This window comes from Salvelinus sp. IW2-2015, linkage group LG24 (genome assembly GCF_002910315.2).
Source record: "Salvelinus sp. IW2-2015 linkage group LG24, ASM291031v2, whole genome shotgun sequence".
NCBI classification, from domain to species: domain Eukaryota; kingdom Metazoa; phylum Chordata; class Actinopteri; order Salmoniformes; family Salmonidae; genus Salvelinus; species Salvelinus sp. IW2-2015.
The window spans coordinates 3033338-3044862 of NC_036864.1; the positions used below are offsets into that span (position 1 = coordinate 3033338).

Here is an 11525-nt window from a genome sequence, read left to right on the forward strand (position 1 = left end):
CAGTAAATAGAAAAAACAAGAAAATAGTGTGAGCTGATGTGACTGACAGTTAATATAAGGAATAAAAAAATGTTTTTATTTAAGTATTTTAGCAATGACATTTACTTGATACGTACTTGAAGAAAATATAAAATTTAAAACAAATACTTTTAGACCTTTCACTCAAGTAGGAATTTAACTGGTGACTTTCACTTTTAATCGAAGCATTTTCATTAAGGTATCTTTACTTTGACTCAAGTTATGACAACTGGGTACTTTTCCACCACTGGTTTTACTGATATCAATTCAGTATCAGATAAATCTACGGTAACGGATTTTCTGCAATTGGTTTGCTACAATTGGGGGAAACCATTAGTAGTCTCAAACCACAGTTGGGTTTCACATTACATTTGAGTCATTTATCCAGACGAACTTAAAGGAGCAAATTAGGTTAAGTACCTTGCTCAAGGGCATATCGACGAATTTTCACCTAGTCGGCTCGGAATCAGCTGCCCAGCTCCCCTAATTGCTAAAGGCTACCTGCAGCCTCACAAAGTTTGCACCGCCACAGTAAAAGTACAATACAGCACAGTAGAGTTACAGTTCAAGTACTGTACAATAGAGTTAGAGTAAGTACAGTAAAGAAAAGTAGTGTATAGTCAGACTGCTAGTGTATAGGTTCAGTACTGTATGTATATTCAGTACTGTAGTGTATAGTTCATACTGTACTGGTAGAGTCTCAGTACTGTACTGTAGAGTTCAGTACAGTACACATTAGTATTTGGTATTTTATTATGATCCCATTAAGGCGTTGCAAAAAACATTAATAGACAAGAACAGCTCAAGACGAACTACATCAATTCAAAAATGGCACACGTAAGCCTACTATAAATACACACAACTATCTAGATCAATAGGAGAAGAGGTGTTGGTTAATTGTTTTTTGAAACCAGGTTTTGCGTTCATTTGAGCAATATGAGATCTGGAATGGGATTCCATGAACAATAATGGCTCTATTAAATACTGTACGCTTTCTTGAATTTGTCTCGATTTGGGGACTGTGAAAAAGACCTGGTGGCATCTGTGGTAAGTGTGAGTGTGTCAGAGCTGTGTGTAAGCTTGACTATCAAACAATTTGGAATTTTCAAAACACATTGTTTTCTTATAACAAGAAGTGATGCAGTCCAGGTCTTCCTCAACTCTTATCCCAAGGTGAGACTGGCACATGCACTCGAGGCATTTATATCAGCCGCTTGCATTACAATCTGAAGACGTGCGTTCTGTTCTGGGCCAGCTGCAGCTAATTAGCGGTCTGTTCCTTGCTCACCTTCGACCGCACAACTGGACAATAATGCCAACGACTAAACACACAGCTAATCGCCTTACTTGCCTCCTTGTGGAGTGGCCCGGCCCGGGTCATAAGACAAGCAGGCATCTCTTTATTTACGGAAGACCTCCGCACTCTCGCCAAGAGACACTCAGAGTTCTGAGCGTCACACTACTAATGTATTCTGTACTCTCACCTCTACGTATAATGTAACATATCAACCTGTCAGCTGAACTCTACTTGAGCTCTACTGTGCTGTGCTTTGCATATCCACACGTGTGAAACATAGACACACTCATGAGTTGGTCAGACCATTTTGGTCGGCCTCCAACCCACAGAACAGAACTTTGGTCTTGTTTGAGTGCACGCGGTCTTTCCACGTTTTTACTTGGGCGCCTAATAACTAAAGGACAATTGAAAGAGTAAAAAATTTAATTTCTCAACTGTCCGAGATGAACACAAAAAGCTTACTGGTATTTCAATCTGATTGTTCACAACAAATTAATTAAAAAGTAAGGCCTACCTGGCATGTTCCTACACCCTCCAAAATAGAATGTCACCGTATCAAAATGCCATGTTTTAGCGCCTACTCGCGCCATTTGATGAATGGAATAGGCACACTCTTACGACAGACATCAAAAGTACTGACCGTATGGATCATTCACGAGATTGTCATCGCACTAGGCCCTACATTAATGGGGCAGCTTGCTGACAAATTGACACTTTTCTGTATGCCTGAAAAACTCGCGGGACACCTGAAATGGGGCTGAAACATGTGTCCCGGGGAAAAAACGACGACTAGGGTGTATTTACCCATCACACTTCAGCACTGCAGCCGCGCCCGGCACCCGTAGCAAGTGTTTCGTCTCCCGTTAGTGCGCTAACAAAAAAAAAAGAGCGTGAGCAGTAAAGTCTATGTTCGCCCGGTCGCCAGTTGAAAAAAAAAACTTTCCTATACTTTCAAAAGCATTTGCTGGAAAATTGTGGGTTCAACGGCGTTTTACTTGCGTTTACCCTCTCACTAGGCTACCCTCTCAGCCAAGGCAATTTTAAACACACGGAACATACGCAGAATAGGTAGCGATTACTTTCAAATAATGCCATGAGTTGAATCAAAATATTTTACACCCTAGTGCACGATGTTATCATATCATGAGTTAATTGCTTCTAATCTAAACAAATCTGTGTGACATAAAAACACTACCTTTCTTTCCTTAAACATAACGACAGTTGTTATTGGGTTGCCATTATTAATAGGGCCATTTTTAAAAGGTTAATAGGAACAGTGAACTCAACCCTGTACAAATTCAAAATGTAGCTGTAGGGGCTTTTAAAAAAGGTTGTCTAGTGATATTGTCGACCATCATTCAGGCTGATACAGGAAAGAAAATTTATTATTGATAGAAAATGATAAAGCTAATTAAATAAATGGTCTACTACTTCTGGCACGATGCATGTATAGAACGACTCGCGCACCTGAATATCAAAAGCAAGAGTTGCTCTAACAGCTGACCGACAAAATCAAACAATTATAAATCAACGGGAGAATTCTAATGCATTGGAATAAAGGCTTTTTATTTTAATAAAAGGACGCATGGCAAAAAATGGCGGGAAAATTAGGAAACTACAAAGGAAAATCTATGCGTAAAGGAGCTCAGCTGAGAGTGAAATTCAGCCCTACTGAGTGGACAGCGCAGCCACAGTGAAATTACATGGTTTAAACTATACAGGAAAACTTGTAGTCTTGGAACGCTGTTAATTCCATCTTTACCAACTGAAACATATTTACTACTTACATTTTAAACTATTAGGAACAATAAGTTAAATTACTTACTTAAGACCCCCCCCCCCCCCCAAAAAAAAAGTTGACTTTTGTTGCATTTAGGGAGCTAATGTCTTATTCAGGGTGTGGCTGAGCCCCCCCCTCCCTGTAATCTGCATCATGTTTATACATTTTTGGTACCTATTAGCAAACATCACCATGAAGAACGGAAATCTTGCAATTCTGTTCACCGGGTGTGTAAATCAAATTTCAATAGCCAAAAATAAAAGGCTAGGTCAATGTGTCATGTCATAGCTGGACACCTGATGGTGAATCTTAATGAAACAGAATTGTAATCTTTTTTGAAAAAGGGGGACACCAAAAACTTATATTTTATTTTACCATAAGTGCTGTTTACCAAAAACTTTGCATTTGCACGGTTCTCTAGTAAATGTAGTTTTTTGTTTGGCGAACTCTGAAGTCATCATGTATCAACAGCATTTAATTCTCTCTTCTCCGCCCCCCCCCCCCCCCTCTCAGGCTCGTTCACTCGTTGTTGGCGGGGCCAGGGCCAGGCCAGGGCAGGAGGGGCCAGTTGACGTTGTTTCTCTGCAGTAGCGTGTGTACGTGATGGAGAGGACTCAGTGGCTGAGGGACTTTCTGTCCACCGAGCTGTTCCCATGTGACCACTGCAGCTCCACTCTTCGCCTAGCCTCTTACGCTACGACCGACCTAACGGTGATAAGGGGGGGGGGGGGGTCACTGAGCTCCATAGGGTTAGAGAGTAATGTTTAAAAAGTGGGAACTCCAATGAATGACCAAAGGGCTTGCCCTACCACACACACACTGAAAATTACCACTACCAGCCCAGCATGGCTCTCGGTACTGTTAACACTGCCTCAACTTGTTTTATATGCTCTACCACACTTTGTTGTGTTATCTTGAATGCAGCTCTTGACCTGCAGGTTTATGAGGTCAGTGACACTCAATCACACTTGCGCCAATCGGCCCTCATGGTTGATGTTACACTGCATGATCACTTTGTAAGGCTTCCGGTTATTTCAGCAGACCATGAGACCAACTCAGTTAACGCATGAAGAACCAACTCAGTCGTGTTGCTTACTGCACCAGTTGGGCCTGGGGCTCCCTGGACTGACTGTGTGGTTGTTTATCTTGATCGGGTGTGTGTGGGGGGCCTCAGTCGGGGACTCAAATTACTGTAGAATTCACAAGGTCAATTCTAACATTGTTGTGCTCAGCAGTTTTTATCTCTTGTTATGTCAGTCACTGACAGTCACTCAATTAGCCATGTCAGTAACCAAATTTTTAGATTGGTAAGTTAGCTAGCTAAACTATCTAAATTTGAATAATCAAGGGCCGATACCGACCGTGCATGCTGACACGTTCCACAGGGACTCTGACCTCCGACGGGGGCCCCCATTGATTTTGTTAGTCACTCTCACTCAGATATCATTAACTGGACAAAAGTCATGGCAAAAGTGTTAGAACTGCAGGAAATAAACTTTAAACTTGCAAAATCTCCTGTCCACCCCATGGCAACAATGGTTAGAATTGCAAGACATTCCTGTAAAATTGCAAACATTTTCTCTCTGCCCCATCGCGAAAGTGTATACTGCAGGAAATTAAATGTAAAACGTAAGACGTTTCTCTCTGCGGAATTAGGAGGCATCCAAAATGTTTTGCCCACAAGGTGTCCCCCCCCCCAACCAATCCACTTAGGGCCGAGAAAAGGCTCTGTGTGCGCGTGTGCATGCCTGCTTGCTGTGTGTGGACTGTGTGTTGTTGATGTTACCTCTTAGAGATGTGATACAAAAGATAGCCAGTGTTGCATGTCAGAGCTAGATCTCAGTTCTAATCAAACTTCAACCAATCAGGGATGAGGTGTCACATGATAACCGTTTGAGTTGAGGCGGAGAGAGCTGTGTGTAGGGTGAACTATATATGAAGTGGTCTGTCAGTGGAGGAACCAGATCGAGTCGTGTCTTCCGTCAATTCTGTAGAACGGCCGGTTTTCTATGGAGGAGTCACACTGTAAGACACAACTCTATTTCATTCTCGCCCTTCCTTTCCGGGAAGCTGAGAGATGTGACTTCTCCAAGGTCAGGGACACTGTTTTCTTTTGTGGGAATGTGAAAAAGATTTAGCTGAGGATGAGACTTGTAAGATATGACACTGTTTTCTCTGTACTTCTACTGTTTAGATAAACTTGTTTTTTGTTTAAAGTTCTCGTAAGATGCATGGGGCTGCAGATCTCTCTTTCTTCTATGTGTAGCTTAGAGGTTCTTAAACTGGCTGTGTGTTAGGGCGTTCTATGTATAGTGTTCTAACACAATTGTTCTGTGTGTAGGGAAGTTCTACTGTAAGCCGCACTATGACCCGTCTGGTGGGCCGGTCAGAGGAAGAGAGCAGCCCTCCGCCTCGACCAGCACTCGCCCCCGTAGAACGGACCCCTCCGCCTGTAAGGACTTCTGCCTTTCCCCTCGTTACTCTGGCTAAAGGAAGCTCTTGGCTGACCTGGGGTTTAACTCCTGATATTTTGTATAGTAGGTTTATTTAATGACCAGCTCTCTCTGTATATTATATGTTTTGAGGGACATACGATATGTATGAGCTTTTCTGTGATCAGAGTACACTTATCTTGGAGTTTTTGGTAAAATAAAATCTTTCTTTGCTTTCTTCTTCCAGGAGTCCAGCTGCTCTGTCACTACCCTCGCTCCTCAGTGACTGTGTGACAGCAGATCGCAGGTCTCAGGTAAGCCAAGGTTCATGTATCTGTGTCGTGTGTGTTTTCACGCGTAATGCTTGTGACGTGTGTGTGGGTTGTGCACAGAATGTGTTTCTTAGTGACGCCGCTGAGTGGTAAAGAATGCCTGAGTGCGTAAAGAATGTGAAACATGTATGACTTTGGTAAGTGTATGTGGGTTGTGTGTGTGTGTGTGTGTGTCTCAGTGGCGTCTCTGATTGGGAGTGGGTCCGGCTTGGTAAAGCATTCGTATGTGTGTGTGTGTGTGTGTATATGTGTGGTGTGTGTGTGCTTCAGGTCATCTCTGATTGAGAGGGTGTGGCTTGGGCTAAGCGCGTGCGCGGCACGCCAGAACGTATAGAGCTGGAGAACTACCTGTGTGAGCCTGGGAGCCTGGAGACTGAGCAGCTAACAGATGAGCCGGAGGAGGTGCCAGAGGAGACGCTGGCCAATTACAAACCTCAGTCTGTGGTGACAGAGGAGAAGAAGGCCAATCACAAGGCAGCTCGGTTGCGGGCAAGAGCAACGAGGGCTCCAGGTCAGCATTACAAAAACAACATCATTCTTTATTTTATTACTGTCCTCTTTCTTCCCCCTTTTCTCTCTCGCTATCTAATCTCTCCTTTCCTCTCCCTCTCTCTCCCCCTCCTTACTTCTCTTTCCCCCTCTTTCTCTCTCGCTATCATCTCTCTTTCCTCTCTCCTCTGTCTCTTCCTCTCCTTTCTCTCCCTCTCTCTTTCTCTCTCGCTATCCTATCTCGCCTATCTCTCCCTCGTCTCTATTCCTCCTCTTTCTCTCTCCCTCTCTTTCTCTCTTCCTTTTCCGACACACACACACACACGAACCACACCACACATCATTGCCTTCCTCTCTCCTCATAGTTCGATCGGAGGACGGAGGAGGAGGGGGAGAGGCAGCGGGCTCTAACCAATGACCTGGCTAGAGACTCCTGGAGGAAGGCCATGGAACTACAACGACGTCTCAGAGGAGAGAGAGGAGACGACGAAGAAGAGGACAGAGAGGAGAGGAGGAAGGAGAGGTTGATGAAGATTGATGATGATGAGGAGGAGTATCTAGTGATGGTAATTGGGCTTTTCTCGTTTTTCCTGTTGTCTCTATGTGTTATTAAAGTTTCTGTTGACTGTTCTTCCTGCTACCGATAGTTCCTTCCTCGTCTGTCGAAGACCATTCAGGTCTGTGGCTCTCTCCTCTAAGGGTGAGGCAGGTGGCACCTCCCTGCTGGCTACTAACATTTGTGTTCTCCTTTTATAGAAGAATATTCTAAGCGCACTCACTGTGTCCTTCTGGATGAGAAAGTGACGCCTAGAACTAACAAACAGTTTATCCTTTATTAGAAATTGTTAGCCATTCTTTTTGTTGTGTCCCTTGAGCAATAATGACACACGAGTAGCGCGAATAGCAGTAACTTACCTCACCTACTTGCACCCATGGACTTACACAAGTGATTCTTGCAACCACTGTCCAATGGGTTGGTGGCTGTGGTGCCCAAACCTTATTAATATACTCATTTTGCCTCATCAAGTCTACAGTTGTGCAAACAACGAAAAAAAACGTAATACCTACTCTCAGCCAATGCAACTAGTGGCTCACAAGCAATATTTTCTGTACGACACAGGAGGTTGCTATCTCGTTTTCTCTGTAGGGATTCTGACTTCTCTTTACTTCCCTCCCCCTCTCTCTCTCCCTCTCCCTTACTCCGCCTACAACTCTCTCTACTCATCCCCTCTTTTCCCCCCCCTTTCTTCTCTCTCTCTCTCTCTCTCTCTCTCTCTCTCTCGCTCTCGCTCTCGCTCTCGCTCTCTCGCTCTCTCTCTCAGGGGAAGGAGCATCTCCCCTCACCGCTGAGGAGGTAGCCTCGTTGACGAGTGGCAGCAGAGCACACACTCTCCAGACACACACTCTCCAGACACACACACACCTGACACACACACGCCTGACACACACTCTCCAGACACACACACGCCTGACATACAACTGCCTGACTCGACAACACCCGACACACACGGTCCATACAGCCCCACCAGTGTACCCAATATCACCTTCTCCACTCCAGCCACTGCCTCAACACTGTTCACACCCTTAACGTCGCATGCACCCACACCCACGTCCTCAGTCTCAATTCCAGACTCCTCTGTCTTTACCTACTCCTCCCCCAACTCCTCCACCACCCTCTGGCTGCTCCCCGGGTCCAGACGAGGGAGAGGAGGATGGGGAGAAGAAGAGATGAAGGAGAGAAAAGAGCGAGAGGAAGGGAGAGAGGGGGAAGGAGAGAGGAGAGGGTGCGTGACTCCGACAGTAGTTCGGGGATCGGTGTGGGCGGGAGCTCCACCACCTCTACCTCGGACCCTCTCACCCTCCCGGCATCCTCCCCCTGCCCAGCTCAAGGCATGCTGGGATAGCCTGCCCCACCCTGCTGTGGAGGCGGAGTCACTGCAAAGCCCGCCTCTCGCTCTGCCCCTCGATTTGCCCCCGCACCTTTCAGGTGTCGGCTGTTGTGCGGGGGTCAGGGCAAGAAGCTGAAACCGTGGGACATGGATGGGGGAAGGGGATCTGTGTGCGGGGGTCTGTTGGGGCGGGTCTCTTGGGGAGCAGCTGTGTAAGGGTGTGTAATAGACCCCTTAGAGGACATCAACCCCCCTTGTCCCCCGACAGAGCAGCTGGGTACTCCTGGAAGGAAGGAGCAAAGAAAAAAATATTATTTTACCAAACATTTTTCCAAGGATCAGTGTACTGATCTTCAGAAAACCTCAAACATACGTGATGTGTTCTCCTCAAAACAATATAATATACAGAGAGAGCTGGTCATTAAATGAAACCTCTATACAAATATCAGGAGTTAAAACCCCAGGTCAGCCAAGAGCTTCCATTTAGCCAGAGTACGAGGGGAAAGGCAGAAGTCCTTACCAGGGGGGTCCGTTCATACGGAGTTGGGGGCTGATCGGAGGTCGGAGGGGCTGCTCTCTTCCTCTGGACCGGCCCAACCAGACGGACGTCATAGTGCGGCTTACAGTAGAACTTCCCTACACACAGAACCAATGTGTTAGAACACTATACATAGAACCGCACTACACACAGCAGTTTAAGAACCTCGCTACACTAAAAATTGCAGATTTAGAACCGCACAACAGAGAGATGTGCAGCTCCCATGCATCTTACAGAAGAACTTTAAACAAAAACAAAGTGTTATCTAACTACAGTAGAAGTACAGAGAAAACAGTGTTACATATCTTACAAGTCTCATCCTCAGCTAAATCTTATTCACATTTCCACACAAAGAAAACAGTGTCYCTTGACCTTGAGGAAAAGMTACATCTCTCAGCCTCCCGGAAAGGAACGGCGAGAATGAAATAGAGTTGTGTCTTACAGTGTGACTCCTCCATAGAAAACAGCGCCGGTCTACAGACTGACAGGAAGACACACTCGATCTGGTCCCTACACTGACAGACCACTTCATATATATAGTCTACCCTACACACACTCCTCTCCCGCCTCACAATCAAACGGCTATCATGTGACACCTCATCCCTGATTGGTTGAAGGGTTTGATTTAAACTTAGAAATCAGCTCTTGACATGACATCACGGAGATTTGGTTGGGGGGCCACCCCCACCTCGTGGGCAAAACATTTTGGTAGCCCTCCTATTCACGGCACCATTCATGACACCTCCAAGTAGGGGGCCCCTAATCTAAAAAACTGTTAGCTGACATGGCAAATTGAGTGACTGTCAGTGACTGACATAAGAAGAGAAAAACTGCTCATGCACAACCACATTTGTTTCTTGCACCTTGTGTGTTCTACAGTAATCAAAGATAAACAACCACGCAGTCGGTCCAGGGAGCCCCAGGCCCCAACGGTGCAGTAAGCAATACACTGAGTTTGTGTTCATCATGTGTTAACTGAGTTGGTCTCTGGTCTGCTGATAACCTGGAAGCCTTACAAAGTGATCACGCGGTGTAACATCAACCCAGAGTGCAGATTGGAGAAATCTGTGTCAAATCAGCATGATTTATAGTGTCACTAACCCTCATAAACTGCAGGTCAGAGCTGCATTCAAGATAACACAAGTTGTGGTAGAGCATATAAAAAGTTGAAGCTGTGTTTCGGGGAGCCAAGACCATGCTGGGCTGGTAGTGGTATTTTCAGTGAGTGTGTGTGTGGTAGGGCAGCCCATGTCATTCATCGGAGTTACCCACTTTTACCATTACTCTCTAACTCTATGGAGCTCAGTGACACCCTCTCCCTGCACTCACCCACTCACCCCTCCCAGGTCTCTCCCCTTTCTCCATCCTTAGACCTGGTCTCACTCTCCTCCCTCCCCAGGGGCTCACCGTTAGGCCGGTCGTAGGCGTAGGAGGCCAGGCGGATGGTGGAGCTGCAGTGGTCACACTGGAAGCAGCTCCGGTGGAAGAACAGTCCCTCAACACTGAGTCTCTCCATCACGTACACGCGCTTGCTGCAGAAGAAACATACGTCACTGGCCCCTCCCGGCCCTGCCAACACAGAGCGAACAGCAGCCTGAGAGAGAGAGAGAGCACGCGAGAGAGAGAGAGAGAGAGAGATGGGGGGGAGAATAAGCTGTAATAGATAAATCACCTCACTTCAGAGTTAGCTTACTACCAAAGAGGTTACGGAATTGCGCTGAGATTCAGATTTTTCCATTAAAATATATGCCAAACATTGATTTCAAAGTTGAACAAACCATACTATGCACAATGACTACTTTTAACAATTTACACTGATGTAACAAAAACACATTTTACTAGAAGAACTGTTGCAGATGCAAAGTTTGATAACAGAATTATGGTAAAATCTCCCCCCCAAATTTGCATCCACGTTTWCCAAAAACGGTTCAATTTCTGATAAACTAAGAATCAACGATGTCTGCAGAAAGAATCAGGTGTCAAYTATGACATGACACATTGACTTTGAAAAAACGATATTTTGGTTATAGAACCACCGGTAACAGAATTGCGGAAACGGAATTTCATTATGGGTCCCTGATCTGTACCACACATAAATGTATAATTATGGATATGAATGTCATTCTCTTCATGGTGATGCTGGATCAGCGGATGATGGTCGGACAACAATCACTAGGAACAACTAGCCTACAGCGAGACCCCAATGCGCATCAAATAAGATAGGCCTATAAATTACTGACAGTAGACCTATAATTGACTTCTGTTAGAAGCATTCGATTTGCAATGGTATAGGACTACATTATTTTGGATTTGTGTGCCCATGAAAACTGTTTCACGGCGAAACATAATGAAAATGTTACGTAGCCATAGTTCCACATACAGTGCATTTTCCAGATCTCCAAGAGCCATTGTTTGGTACAGGGTTGAAGATCACTGCTCTAATTAAAATGTCAACAAACTTCACGTCAGGGTAGGCAAACCGAAATTAATAATGAATGTATGTGTTGTATATATAAACATAGAGGGAGTAAAATGTAGGCAAAGCAATAAACATTTCAGAAAAACTACTAGTCGAATAAGACATGGGAGAGTGACGATTTTGGCAAAAAATATTTATAGACTAATACACTTGAAAACAACTAGCCAACCGAAAACTGCAGACATGCGATCAAACAACCATAATTTTTTTAAATTAAACGTTTAGCTTAAGCGTGATCATATGACAGCTCGCCTTGAAGGACCAAATACAC

At 45.0% G+C, this 11525-nt stretch overlaps 1 protein-coding gene across 1 annotated transcript in view; it reads right to left on the reverse strand.

Moving 5' to 3' along the window:
- LOC111951310 (protein-methionine sulfoxide oxidase mical3b-like) overlaps positions 1-11525 on the reverse strand; it is a 47765-nt gene that overhangs the window by 17636 nt on the left and 18604 nt on the right. The window contains exons 19-22 of the mRNA XM_023969368.2: positions 10183-10369; positions 8758-8873; positions 8487-8520; positions 7264-7268 (exon numbers count right to left, since the gene is read on the reverse strand). Coding sequence (XP_023825136.1) covers positions 7264-7268; positions 8487-8520; positions 8758-8873; positions 10183-10369 — 342 coding nt within the window. The remainder of the gene's footprint in view (positions 1-7263; positions 7269-8486; positions 8521-8757; positions 8874-10182; positions 10370-11525) is intronic.